Source organism: Drosophila arizonae, chromosome 3, assembly GCF_054131065.1.
Source record: "Drosophila arizonae isolate 15081-1271.41 chromosome 3, UAZ_ARI_1.0, whole genome shotgun sequence".
NCBI lineage: Eukaryota > Metazoa > Arthropoda > Insecta > Diptera > Drosophilidae > Drosophila > Drosophila arizonae.
In genome coordinates, this window is record NC_142923.1 from 21552257 (window position 1) to 21567060 (window position 14804).

Below are 14804 nucleotides of genomic sequence, written 5' to 3' on the forward strand. Positions count from 1 at the left end.
TTGCAAAGATCAGTTTGGGAAATCGAATAAGAGCATAATTAGAGGATGCAAATTTTTTGGGATATTCTTTTGATGATAACGGATTTTTCTTATCAGAGTAAATTGGGTTTGCAGTTTATTTGAATATTTTTGGGATAATGCAAGAATGAAATCAGTAAAAAAGAATGAATAATTTGAAATTAATATACAATATATAAAAAGAATATTAATACAAATTTTGATAACAGGAAAAGTATAAAAATTAAAAAAAAAGATTCTAAAATAAATTAAAATAAAATAATATATAAAACAATTTAAAAAGCTTAAAAGTCTTAGTGTTAGTTGTTGTAATTTGTGTTACAAGTTTTTAGCTTTTCTTATTTTAGGCAAAAGAATTATTAGTGCAAGTCCAATTAAACACTTACAAAGAAAAATAAGTAAAGATAATTTTTAATTTAAAATAAATTACAAAGCGCATAAAACAAACTGAAAATTTAATTTTTTGTGTGATTTATTAGCCGCATAAAATATTACAGACTAAAAGAAAAAGTTTCGTGTCCTTTAATCTCGGATAAAACAATAGAAAAAAAATTATAATAAATACACAGCAGGCAGCTAAATGGGCTAGAAACCGTTAAGTCCCGCAACGCTTGCACCGTTGATCGCAACGCTCAACTTTTGTCGCGTTTCTTATTAGAAAATCCCTTTTACGCGTTCGCTTCGCTGCAGCTAGCACAAAAAGAAGAGAAACAGCAAGGAAGAGAAAGAGGAGGAGTAACAGCAACAACAACATTCAGCCGAAAATTGCACGTTTTTAAAAGTTTTCTACGCTCTGCTTTTACTCCGTTATTTTGTTGTTGTTGGCCAACGTGTCCTGCGCTGCAAACAAAGTAAAAGTTAGAGCGAAAGTTGGCGGAAAGTGCGGCAAAAATATAGCAACAACAACAATCGCAACAACTGCACAGCGCGCAAGTTTAATTCGATTTTAGTGTGTAACAATCAGTGCGAAAAGCGCCAAGCAGCGGCAGCGCAGCAGCCGCAACAACAACAGCAGCAAAAAACCACAAACAACAAAAGCGCAGCACCAAAACGAAAAAAAGAAAAAAAAAAAAAAAAAATAAATAAAACGAGAAAAAAAAAATTGCAGCGTCGCCGTCGCTACCTTTTCGCTTGCATACATGAGAGCGTGCAAGTGTGTGTTTGTGTTTATTTGTGTGAGTGTGTGCATGTGGGAGTGAGCGGAAGAACAGTAAAAGTGGATTAGCAGCAGCAACAACAGCAGACGCCATTGCCGCCGGCAGCGCAGTTAGTGTTAAATTTTGTGCTACGACTGCTGCGACTGCGACAGCGACTGAGACGCTCTTTTGGATTTAATGCGAAGCGCTTAGCGTGTTAGTCTTTCAACTCGTGACTGTTGTAAGTTGCCCGGCTTTTGGCCTGTTTTTGTTGTTTTATTTTTTATTTTTTTTATATTATTTTTGCTCTTTTGTTCGCACTTTCTTCTCTTGTTTTGTGTTTTTTGGTGTGTGCCATTTTCTTTGCTTAATTGTAATTAATTTTAAGTTAAGAGCGCTGTGGTCACTGCTGAGATTTTTATTTAATAGCTGCATTTTAATTCTATTTGAACGGGTCTTGACACGTCCTCTCCAGTGAAACTGTGTGGGAAGAGGAATACAGAGAAACAGAGAGTGTATGTGTTGAATAACAAGCGTTAAATGAGCATAGGAATTTACGCAGCAGCTACATGTATTTGTGTGTGTGTGTGTGTGTGTGTGTAAGTGCGCGTGAGAGAGCTTTGCATTGCTTGTGAAATACAATAAGATAAATATTTGTATATTTACATAGCACAGCTTAAGGGGGAATTCTGTTTTGGATTAGACTTCGCTCAAGCGAGATCTTTTCATGCAAACAACTTAGACTTGAATTTTCTATACATAAATTTTAGTTTAAGCAACATAACAACTCAACATATACAACTCAGGATAATCCTTCGGTAAGCTTAAACCTTAATGAACAACCACAGGACGTTGCTTTGCAATCAGTTCCAATTGAATGTGAACGATATTCGCTTTTACCGTTGCAAATGCTATACGCTCTGCCATGCACTTTGCACAATGAGAAAAGATGAAGATGAAGAGCAGAGAGCAAGACAGCTGCCAACAGCAGGAGTGAGGGGGAGAGAGAGAAAGCTGGGACAAGCGTCAGGCCTTTACACACACATACATAGCTGCAATAAAAAAATAAAAATGAGAGCGAAAAAGAGAGAGGGAGATGGAAAGGCTGTGACATTCTGTAGCAAAATGACATTCCCACATTGTGTGCGTTTCCTTCAACTTCCTGGCGGCCAGTCCTTGTCTGGGCATGTCTGCCAGTGGGACCGTCCGGCCGTCTGTCTGGCAGTCGTTGACTTTTGCATACACTTATTCCAAGCACTGTACTGAAAGTGAAGAAGTGCAGGTATATGCGCTATGTGGGGTATAGACTGAAGTCTGATATATATATATACATTTATCTGATCTATTGAATATTGTTTTTCATTTTTCAAACTGCTTAAAATAGCTATCACATATTTGATTAGTTTTTTCTTATTTTTGGATTGCGAATTTAATAAAATATAGTTTTTATATCATCATAAGAAATTAATTTAAATTATTTAGAACGTATAAACCATTTTAGTTTAATATTAATGGAAAGGCTTAAATTATATAAAACCGATTTTTTGATCGGTTTTATTTATTTTGGTTTTAATTTTAATTTTGGATATAAACCTTTATTTTGTTATTAAACTAAATGTATTTAATTTATATAAAACATCTAAAAATCTACTTTCTTTATTTATATTATATATTTTTTTTAATTATTTTTTTTATTAAACTATTATTAAATAATATATGTTTTATTATATTTTATAATCCTTTTTCATACCTTTTGGAATATGATAGTATAGCTTAAGTATTTATTACTATAATTACTATTTGTTGTTTTTTTTTTTTATATTTTTTATTTTTTATTTATTATCTGTATCTGTGCACAGCAGAGTATTGCGCAGTTGTTAAATATTTATTTTGCACTCTCATACCTCTATTTGCCTCAATTTCAATGAAATTCGCCTTTAAAATACTTAAATATTTTATAATTTACTTAAAAAGTCGACGCAGACAAGCGACATAATGCGCCCATTGTGTGCGAATATTTCTACAAAGAATTCTGACAATATGCGTGCGTGCGTGTGCGTGTGTGCGTGAGTGTGTATGTGTGCGTGCGTGAATGTATGCCTCTCAGATTAGCCGCCGTTATTAAGCTGTAAGTATGACAGGCAGAGAAAGGAAGAGCTGATGTGGGCGGTGTGTGGGGGAGCGAAGTGAGAGGTCGCTACATACAGTACTCACACTTTATGAAGACTTCGATTGGTCTCAAGTAGCTGTTATATTTATGTGTTTATTGGGGTCCACCAAAGGCGTTTGTTTTCTCAGCTAAAAAAAAATTGAAAATAAACAAACGTAAGAATCGTAAAGAGCTTTAAGTGCGTGTATAAAGCTTTTAGATGTTTCCAAGTGATTCAATATGGTTGTAGGATAGTTAAAGGCTGTTGTTACTACATCGTTCTCTCTCACTCTCACTCCCTACCTCACTCTCTCTCTCCCTGTTTTTCAATATGTGCTAAAAGCAACAATTTTATAGCACTTTTAGGCAGAAAAGTTTTTCGGAAGTGTTATTGAAAAGCCGTTAAATATAAGGTTTATATATAAGGTTTATTTTTATCAGAATCTGTCTATCTATTAAAAACTGATTTTCAAGATAAGAAAATTAATTTTGAGGAAAATATTTAAAATACAAATATATATTACACGATATAACCCGAGTTTAACAGAGAGTTAGATAATTCTAATATTAACTATATTTTGAATTTAGTGTACAAAATTTTATTGCTTTAAATTTATTATTATAAGCGTATAAATTCAAATTTTAACTAAATAATTATCTTTGAAATTCTAATTTGGATTTTAGTTTTATTTGGATTTAATATAATGGAATGTTATGAAATTTATTTTTACTTTTTAATGAACCATCGGATCTTTTCTTAGGTATGAAATAAAAATAAGGAAAAATATATATTATATACACATATATAGAAATCAGCAAAGTTATGTATTTTATTCCCTATTGACCATTAATGCTTCCTTTAGTTCCAAAAGTCTTTGCTGCTCAAGCAGAACTCCTTCATAATAGCCATCTTTCATTGCGTCCAGCAGCTTTTTAAGAACACATTAGAGACTAATTGTCTCTTGGCGGATTATCGTCTCATTTGTGACTTCATTTAAAAAGCATTTAATGCGCTCTTCTAATGGTTACTTGGCGCACTTCTGCTCCATTTCGTATTTGAAGTAAGCATTTGATTGTGTCTTCTAGGGACTTTATCAAAAATAAAAGAAAGTAAAAACAAGTAAAAGAAATTCCCAATCCAACTTAAAGAAGTTTCACGACGTTAATGCAACTGATTACCAGGCAGACGCAGGCCGATCTCGAACTGGAGACAGCAAGCGAGTCCTTAAGTTGGACTCAGGAAAGGGCCGTGAATTATGAGGCAGCATAAAGTTGCGCCTTCTGCCACGCTCAGCGTCAGATGAGGAAGTTAAACACTTAAAAGCTGCCACGAAATCGAATAGCAGCAGCCTCAGCTTTAGCTCTAGCTCCAGCTCCAGCTCCAGCTTCATCTCCAGCTCGAGCCAACTCCAGCCCCACTTCGGGGCGAATCAGTAGACAGTTCGAAGTGAAATTGCTTGATGTGAGACTGTCCGACTGGCGTATGCCCTGTAAAGAAGTCTGTTGTGAGCTCTTAAAGAGATTAATGATATAGAGAAAATGAATATAATATATATATATTTTTTTTAGTTTATATTTTTACTTAATTTCGTATTTTTTTTAAATATAAACTCATATCAATAGTTCATTTATAAAATTAAAATATTAAATTAAATATTAGCAAAAAAAAAAAAAATTTAGATACAAAATAGTATTTTGTTACTGAAGTCTTAATTTTAAAGTCTTTTATTTAAGTTTATGTATGTATGTATGTATGTATATATATTTCAATATGATTTTTATAAATTTTAGTATCAATCTATAAAATTTATTAGCTGCAATTCTTAAAACTTAAAGAAAATACTAAATAAATATTAATATTTATTTAATATTAGTATTTAGCTAACTAAAATTTGAATATTTTGGAATAAATGAAGAATTCTTGAAACATAAAAAATAAAATATGTAAATATAGGTTTATTTAAAGTTGAAATAAAAAAATATTAAAATATTAATTAAAAGTAAATTCAGCGTATGCCATAACTACATAATATATATATATATATATATATAAGCTTACCATAGTCAATCCTCCTTCAAGCAACTACAGGATATATATGTATGTATGTTTTTATATAGTTAAGTAATAACGCGCTTCGTCTCACGTTGTCAAAGTTTAGCGCAAGTTGTTTGGGGTTGCCAAGTGGCGGATATGTTGTGTGCGTGTGTGTGTTGCAGGTTAATGGGTTGGTGATTCCTGCTAGTGCGTCTACCTGCCGTTTCCCACAATTCAGCTCAGCTCAGCTCAGTGCAGCTCGGCTCGAGCCCTAGCCTGACACACATCTACTCGAATGCGACTGGCAAGCGGCACTCGGCATTTCGAAAATCTTGTGAAACGAGTGAAAAATTAAAAAAAAAAAAGAAAAAATGCCAACAGCCACAAAACTTTGCCTACTTCTTTCTTGCCTTTCTTGCATTGCATTTTTCTTCTTCGTATTTCCCTCATTCATTCATTCATTTTATTGCGTGCTTTCTCTCAACGCTTGTGCTTGACTCCTGCTCCTCCTGCTCTTCCTGCTCCGGCAGCTCACGCCCTTCTCTCGCTGCAGCCTCTCGAGCCGCTTCTCGAAATAAATCTTTGAATGGCTTTAACATGTTTTCAGCGCAAGTTTCGTGCCCCTGTGATTTATACATGCTAAATAATTTATTGGTTTAACAATAAAAATGGAAAAGAATTCTCATTTCTCTATTTGATACTTTTTTTCCAAGTGCTTTTACGGTGTCTGCGGCTGCAACATTTTAAGTGGCTGCAGGTTTTTGTTGAAAATATATATTTCTTTAAAGGAATTCGAGCTTAATTACAAGTTTTTAGTTGCCAACATAATTTTTTTTTGCAATAATTTAAGAACGACTTCAAATCAAGTTAGATTTGATTTTTTATTAAAATGTTTATATTTAGATAAATGAAACGTCTTAAATGTTAGCTACTTAAATATTTAAAGTATATCTACACTTAATGAACTCTTCGATCAACCAACATAAAGAAAATATAAAGAAATAAATATTAAAATATTAATTTGTTTGTAGTCTGTTTTGATTGACAAGAGCTTACAAAAAGAAAATTAGGTTCGCGGCAAAAATAAATTAAAAATATATTTAAAATCTATATATATAAAAGAGAGTTGTGTAAAAGTGTCCAAGCACTTATAACTCGAGATCTGCTGGACCAATTTTCATGGTTTTTGATTTGTTGGATTTGTCTCCGCAACGAGTTTAGTATAGGGTCTTAAAAATACTGAAAAAATTTGCCGAATACTTGAAAAACGCGGTTTTTTCCCCAAATGTTCAAATTTTTTTTATACCCAGTAGGCTTGGTAACAGTGACAGTTTTGACAATAGTGTAGAAGTAAATAAACAAATGTAGTCAGTCAGTCTACGGCACAGCCTCGAGCAGGCCAGACTATTCAACAAAAAAAAAAAAGACTATTCAACAAAAAAAAATTTTTTTCCTAATCAAAAAGAAAAATATTTCAAATCAAAAATCTGCAAAAATTAAAAAAAAAAATCAAAAGATTAAAACCTGACTGTTCAAAAAATAAATAAAAAATTTAAAATTCGAAATTCAAAAAAAAAAAAAAAGTTAATTATTAAAAAGTGTATTTTTGGCTTTTTATATTTTTGGACTTTTAAACATTCTAAATATTTCAAATCAAAAATCTGAAAAAATTAAAAAAAAAAATCAAAAGATTAAAACCTGACTAATCAAAAATAAATAAAAAATTAAAAATTCGAAATTTAAAAAAAAAGTTAATTATTAAAAAGTGTATTTTTGGCTTTTTATATTTTTGGACCTTTAAACTTTATAAATATTTCAAATCAAAAATCTGAAAAAATTAAAAAAAGCTAAATATCTCGAAAGTTCAGGTATTTGTTTGTCTCAAACATAAATTTGTGTAAATTATTTATATTTATATTTCTCGATTGTTTTATATGGTTTTGTGCGAGGGCAGTATTACTATTAATAAAAATGCCGCGTCCTAGAAGATCTAATCTTTCCCGGCGGACCCATAATGCAATTAGGCAACGGAATAGCGAATAGTGAAATGGCAATAAGAAATGGTTCAAGGATTGATTTGAATCGAGCAGCGTTTCGATATGATTGCACCATTGATTACAGCTTGAATCGTTTAGTTTGCATTGGTCCAATGGACGTTGTTTGCCAGCATTGTGGCGCATTGAAGTTTGCTGGTGAAACGCCCGGTTTGTGCTGCCTTAGTGGTAATGTGACATTGCCATTAGTGGTCCCGCCACCAGAGCCATTGCGTTCCCTGCTTTATGGCGAAACACTACAATCACAACATTTTCTAGCGAACACTCAAAGATACAATGCCTGTTTCCAAATGACATTTGGGGTGGAAATTATTGGATACGGATATAATCCGACATTTAAGGTAATTTACGTTAAAAATTTTATTTTCTATGACTGTCAAAAAAAAAAAAAAAAAAAAAAAAAAAAATGTTTGGAATAATGTAGTTTGTTAGATTTCTGTAAAAAGTGTTTGTAAATCTAACTATAACTATGGCTTTGAATTTAAAGATTCAAGGCCAGAGTGGCCATCGCATTGGATCATTGCAACCTATTGAAGATGCACAGCAAAAATTCTTGCAAATATACTTCATGGGCAATATGGAAGAACAACTTGACCGGCGTCAAGAAATGAACACAGCTATGAAAAGAGCAATTCTCCAAGATTTGCATGCTTAGAAATTTAAACCAACCAAAACTGTGCAATGGAACGCGTTTGGTGATAAGAAAACTGATGAGCAATGTGATTCACGCGTCGATACTCAAAGGAAAATTTAAAGATGAGGAAGTTCTTATTCCTAGGATTCCGATGATCTCAAAAGATATGCCCTTTGAATTTATTTGAATTCTCGCTTCGTCTTGCCTTCGCCATGACGATCAACAAGTCACAGGGCCAATCTTTGACTATTTGTGGCCTCAATCTAGAAAATGTGTGTTTTTCTCATGGTCAATTGAACGTGGCAAGCTCACGTGTTGGCAAACCATCCGCATTATTTGTTCTTGCACCTGACCAAAAAACGAAGAATGTCCTTTACAAGGCGCTTGAATGAAAATCCGATTAATAAATTAATCAGAGTGTATCCCAACCTGAACCACATAGCTTTCAACAATTTTTTACCTAGAAATAATATAGAGCGCAATGCAACGTTTGCCGGGCCAGCTAGTAATATATATTGAAAGTATGAAAAGGCAAAATATAATAATATAAAAATAAAATTGAATTATTTAATTAAATTTATTTTATATTATTTAATTTTGTATTATTATTTTATATTATGTATTATTTTATTTATATAATTTAATTATGAAATATTACAAACAATTTATCTCATATATTTACAATAAGAAATGTTAGTTCTCGATAAAAAATACGGTAGTTAATATATAACTTTCAGAAAGTAATAATTTAAAAAATTAAATGAGTATCAAAATTTAGTACATTATACATATGAAAATTAAATAAATTAAATAAATATTTTTACTTACATTAAAATAAAATTGTTTATTGCATTTATCTGACGTTTATTTTGTAATTTTTTATCGACGACTCCCATTCCTATTACATATTGAAATTTTTAATATGTATTTAATTAATTAAAATTAAAAATAAATTAAAAATTAAATATTGCTCATATTTAAGCATTTTTTAACCTTTTCACATTCAGATCGTTCCTCAAATGCGCTGTAGCATTAAATTTGCTTAAGCACACTCCACTGATTTCGTTCAGTGCACGCTGAAATACTTGAATGATATTCGTTGAAATCGAAACGTTTTGCAACGACAATGATGGCAATGCACTAGATAGCGCCTCTCGCAGCTCGGTCCTCTCAATCGACGGAGGCTCTCCTTTGGCTGCGCCTCCCTCCTCCCTCTTTAGCTGCTTCGCTCCCCCTTCACTTGGAGCACAGCTCATCGCTCTTTGCGTTGACATGGACGACGTCGTCGATGTCGGCTCCATTTGAAACTTATTGCTCGCTGTGGCTGTCAGGCAGACAATGTGGTTTCAGAGTTTGGTCATGGGTGCACACAATTTTTGGAATTCTTATCCACATCTATATATATGTATGTATGTATACGTATATATAATATGACTGCCAATTCGATTTGACGTCATGTTTGCGAGAAGAAGTCATAACAGGGCAACAAGTTTCGTGTCGACCTCATTTACAAGCGACTCGTTAAGGTTGTGTACCAAAAACAAAAACATATGCAGCTATGTTGACTTTTATATATAGGTTGGGTCTCGTATAGTCTCTCTCTCTCTCTCTCTCTCTCTCTGTCTCTCTCTATCTCCATTTGCCTTTGTTTCTGTCTCTCCCTCTCACTTGTGATGCGATGGAGCGTTGCATTTTTCGCTGACCGTGTCACAGTTGTTGCACCTTCTGCTCTGAGCCGTTACTAATGATAGGCAAACACTATTGCCACGCCCATTCGCAATAAGATTTACAACAATTTATTGAAATGTTAATGAGCTGGCAAGCGCGAGGGTAGCTCGAGTAGTTTTCCTCGGTTTTGTAAAGCCCGAGAAAATTAGGTAATAAATGGATAAACAATTTCATTTATTGAACATAATTTTTAATAGACTTATTTAAACATTAAAATCTGTATGTAATTTCATCTTTATAATTATTATATTTCTTAATATTATTATGTATATTTATTATACATTTGTGTTCATAAAAATAGTAGGCCAGCTGTAACCAAACAATCATTAATTTTTAATTGACTCAAGTAAACGCTAAAATCTTCAGTTTATATATTTTATACACATTTGTGTTAATAAAACTAGTGGAAATGTTGTTGAAATTTAAAAAAATTAAATTTGTATGTATATGTTATATATTTCACATATTTCAGTTATGTTAATAAAAATAGTAGTGTTGCTAAATAAAATGAAATGAATACGACAGTATTATTTTGTTATATTCAGTTACTAATTTAGTCATTTTAAATGGTTATTTAAATATATGTTGTCCAGCACTTAGTGCTATAAATAATATAAAAAGAAGGAAATCAGAATTCATTAAATAATAAAAAAAAAAAACATTCTACTATTTTCATGAACACGAATGTACAATATATCTGATACGAAATATTGTTTTTGATATAGGCATTAACATTTTAAATTGTTTTTAAAATATTGTATTTACCATTTAATTTTGTTGTCCAACATTAAACTGTATAATTTTCATTAAAAAGCCATTTTACTATTTTATATTCGTTACAAATTGATTTTAAAATACTTTAGTCAACATTAAAATATGTTATCCACAGTTATTGCTTAGTCATATGCAACCATATCATTGCACATTGAATTACTCGCAGCTCTTCGTGCCACCCTCGCTCCATTTTCCAAGTGGAAACCTGCGGGAAAACTTTTCAAAAGTGTTTTGTGCGGGCTTCATGTGCCCATAAATATGGGCATGGTTTTTCATAGAGTTCCAAATCAAAGAGTTGGTAACGAGCTGATTAGCGTGTTAACTGCGCAATTATTTTTGGTGGATTTCTTTTTTCCACTCTTTTTCGAAAATTCGAAATTTGTCTAACTGGCAAATGCTGTGTGGCTGTGGCTATTTCTGCGGCTGCGGCTGTTGACGAGTCGCTGCTGGTGCTGGGATGGCTTGTTAGTTGCTAGATGATAATGATAAATGACCATCGAAATGTCAAAATTAATAAGCGTTGATGGCTGTTTAATGAGGCGCCGTTAACGCTTGCGACATGCATGAAACCAGCTGTCATTGAGTGGTTGATCGGTTGATCGACTGTGGTGGGTTCATAGCTAATTATTAATGGTGTCAACTCAGCATGAATTGAAATCTGGTCGGTTCTTTCTAGGAAAAAGTAGGTGAGCATGGGTTCTCACGCGGGTGTTTTCTGTATAAAAATGAAAATTGTTAATACCAAAAAGGAAAAACATTTTTTTTTTTTTTAATATTTATATTGACAGCATATTTGAAATCATTTGAAAGTTGAATGTATATTATTGTTTTTTTTATACACTCTACCCTTTTGCAAACAAGGTTTCCCGATACAATAGATTTCTTATAATGTATCAGATAAAAGAATCTTTGATCAGGTTGCTAATTAATAAATATATGCGTCATTCCTCTTATCAAAAGCTAGAGACTTAAAACTTTAAATAATTATTGCTGTGTATGTTTTTGTTTTTATTTATTTTTTTTTATTTTTATTTTTTTTTTTGCAATCATATTTTACTATAATCGACATTAATCGATTTTTAAGCTCAACAAAAATGCTCCAAACACAGAGATTTTATATTAATATTCAGATTCTTCGATATCTTGTACTTCATACAAGATTTTTAAGTGTGATAAATCAAACGTACTTCAAGGAGTGGCGGTTTGTTCCTATAGATATACATATTATAATAGTCAGTGGATTAGTAAGAGATTAGGAACATCCAACTAGAATAAAAGCTATGCATCAATTAAGAAGTAGCTCAAATTCGAAATTAATCTAATTAATCTAGAAAATGATTTAAATGATAAATATCTCATAATCTACATATATTAGTACATGGAATAGAACAATTAAATCTTTTTTTTTTTTTTTTGTATTTATTTTTCATCTGGTTAAGTAACAAATTTTTTGTATATTTTTCAATGTTTTTTTCTTTTTTACTTCAAGCTAATATTACACTTACTTTAGATTATTTGTGGTTTATTTGATTGTCTAATGCTTTGCGCGCATTTTCTCGAATTCTATTGCCTCGTGCTGATCCTTTTTCATCAGAGCACTTCCTCGCACCGTTGAAGGATAATGCATGCCACCAAAGATGCGTTTGAAGAGATTTGGTTTCTTGCGCGGTTTCTGTGAGCTGGTCGCAGTGCACTCTTGAGTATTCTTCGAATCTGATTTAGATAAGTCTATGGATTTGTTTTTGCGTTGCTTGACCAGTCCAAGTTTTCGGAATAAACTGTTGCCTCTGCTCTGCAGAGACACCTTGCTAGCTAATTTTGTTGGCTGTATTAGTTTGCTCGCCTGCGGCTTGAGCTCAGCCATTGGCTGATCATTCAGGTGCTCTTCAGCTTGTTGTTGTTCTTGTTCTTGTTCTTGATTGGGCTCGGTATCATTCGCTGGGGATTTGAGTCTGCGTTCCGCAATGCGTTGATAGGTGTGCATATCGTGTTGAGAGTTGCGTACGTGCAAGCCATGTTGATTCTTAAAACTGGAGATGCTATCGATGCGATTGAGACTTCCTCCACTGCTCATTTGCGAATAGAAGCTGTGATCCGGACCACAGCCAGGCAAGCGTGTATCATGGGAATAAGGTTGCGACCCACTCGAGCGAGTGGGTCTTTCCATCTATAGAAGAGGGAATAAGAGATAGATAACAGCTATCAAAGAGATGTAGAACAGTTTGCTCCTCACCATAGTTATTGTTGGCTGCTGTTTGAGTGCATCGTTCTGATGATGCGCTCTTCCGGCCAATTGTTGGTTCAAGCCATACCAATAGCTGAAGTTATGATGCTTCAATTGCTGTGCTTGATAAGCCAACCAGGCGTGTTTCTGCGCCTGGGCCTGCACCTGAGCCAGAGCCGGTGACGGTATTGGAGCTCGGCTCAGGCCATTTTCATGAGGAGCGTAATGAGGCAGCGGCTGTTGCATGGGATGAACGTAAGAATAAGTTTGCATATATGCTTGCTGCGGTGGAGGATAGGGCGTATGGGGCAACTGAGCGTTGGAGTTAGTTGGCATCGAGTTATAGTAATACCAATCAGGAAATTCTGGCTTCCACATGTTATAATTCTGTGCAAAGAAAGAGGGTTAAATGTATAAAAATGATAATATTAATAATAATTGCTAAAGCAAATATAAAAGAAATAACATTATATATTAAATTTATAAATACAAACTTGTATTTATCAATATAAATATATATATAATAAATATAAATATATAATAAAAATGAATATAGAATAAATATAAATATATAATAATAATTACAAATAAATATATGTGAATGTCTAATTTCCATTTTAAGAAATTGACAATAAAAACTACAAATAAAATTTATCAGACATTCATCAAAATATTTTTGCAGCAACAAATAAAATATTTACTTTAATATTTAATTTATAAAATAAAAAAATATATATTATTCTTCAAATAACAAATTTTCAAATATTTAATAGTTAAATATATACAGATATATATAATTTTTATATAATTATATATACAAAAAAAAAAAGAATAATAATAAATAAATAAAAAATATTATATAAAAATATTTAGCTTCTTAAGCATTAACTATATAACTATACATATAGTTATATATAAATTCATAGAAAAATAAATTATTAAAAAAACGAAAAGAAAAAAAAGAATTTATGACAACAAATTTAGAATTTTTGAGAACATAAATTATTAAAGTTATTGATAAATCTGAACTCTTCGAGCTACTCACGATTTTAGACTCTACGAATGCTCTTGGGTATGAGCCCAACAGTGAGGGCTTAGCTTTAGGACTGGCTGACATTTAGCAGACTGGACTTGCTTACTGGTTTTACAGGGTATTAACGTTCACTGTGTGCACTGAAATTCGCTCTATCCTGTATTGACTAAAATGCCGGAACTCCGGACGTCGTGAATGACGGACTATACATAGATTTGATTAGGACTTGAAATTTTTGTTTGTTTTTGCTATTCACTATTTATGTACATTAAGTGCGGACAGGAAACTAAAAACTGAAATACAATCATAGAGAACAAATGACAAGTGAGGCAAAGCCGCTAGATGCCTGGCTTCACTGTGGCACGCTTCAATTGTCTGAGCTCACGTTCCCGCCTCCTGTCCCGCCTCCTGCCCCTGGATTGTCACATATGCAAACATTTTTGATGAACTAACCGTGCAGGTAGCCCCAGAAATTGTGGCCCGACCTCAAGCAATTCCCGGACAACATTTTAATTGTTCATAATTTATGAACTTGTCGACGGCTACGACATCATAAAAGCCCCGAAACATAAACAAACACAATGTTATGCAATGCCACGCCTGTCCAAACGACCGCCCAGCCGCCGAACCGCCCGTCCAAACAATCTGTGCATAGAAATGAATTTCATTTTGTTGTCATTTGTGTTTGTGAAACGGGGAGAATGTTGGGCGTGGGGCGGAGTGAGGTTTGTGTCAGAGTTGAATCGGAACCCATCCACCGACAGCTGGCACCTTACACGGCTTACCTTTCAGGCGGGCATTGGGCCTGTCGCTCTGCTGGGGTTGTTCGCTTGAGCAGACGTCACTTTTGCTAATTAAAAGTTCAATGCGCAACATTTGCAGCAACAGCAACAGCAACAACAATAGCAGCAACAACAGCAGCGGCAGCACAACACCAATGACAATGACAAAGGGAATGAGGTGAACGAATAAAGGGCACAATAAAAGCGAATTGTTTTGGGCTTTCGACTGCAACCGAA

The 14804-nt window shown here is 33.2% G+C and overlaps 2 protein-coding genes across 9 annotated transcripts in view; one reads left to right on the forward strand and one right to left on the reverse strand.

Annotated features, from left to right (window-relative positions):
* The window catches only part of nolo (ADAMTS-like no long nerve cord), a 94341-nt gene that overhangs the window by 1241 nt on the left and 78296 nt on the right, over positions 1–14804 (forward strand). For 2 of the 8 annotated variants that reach the window (XM_089464126.1, XM_089464129.1), the window contains exon 1: positions 5322–7733. The exons of 2 other annotated variants lie outside the window; for them this stretch is intronic. In XM_089464126.1, the coding sequence (XP_089320252.1) occupies positions 7353–7733 (381 nt within the window). In that variant the 5' untranslated portion in view covers positions 5322–7352. Of the gene's footprint in view, positions 1–365; positions 1396–5320; positions 7734–14804 lie in introns of those variants that run through there. 4 more of the 8 variants (XM_089464127.1, XM_018002589.2, XM_089464130.1 and 1 more) reach the window with 4 other exon arrangements.
* LOC108610477 (uncharacterized) lies at positions 11972–14110 on the reverse strand. The gene is made up of 3 exons (XM_018002606.2): positions 13798–14110; positions 12762–13139; positions 11972–12695 (listed from the first exon to the last, which is right to left on the reverse strand). The coding sequence occupies exons 1-3, from the start codon at positions 13867–13869 to the stop codon at positions 12063–12065; spliced, it is 1083 nt and encodes a 360-aa protein (XP_017858095.1). The 5' UTR covers positions 13870–14110; the 3' UTR covers positions 11972–12062.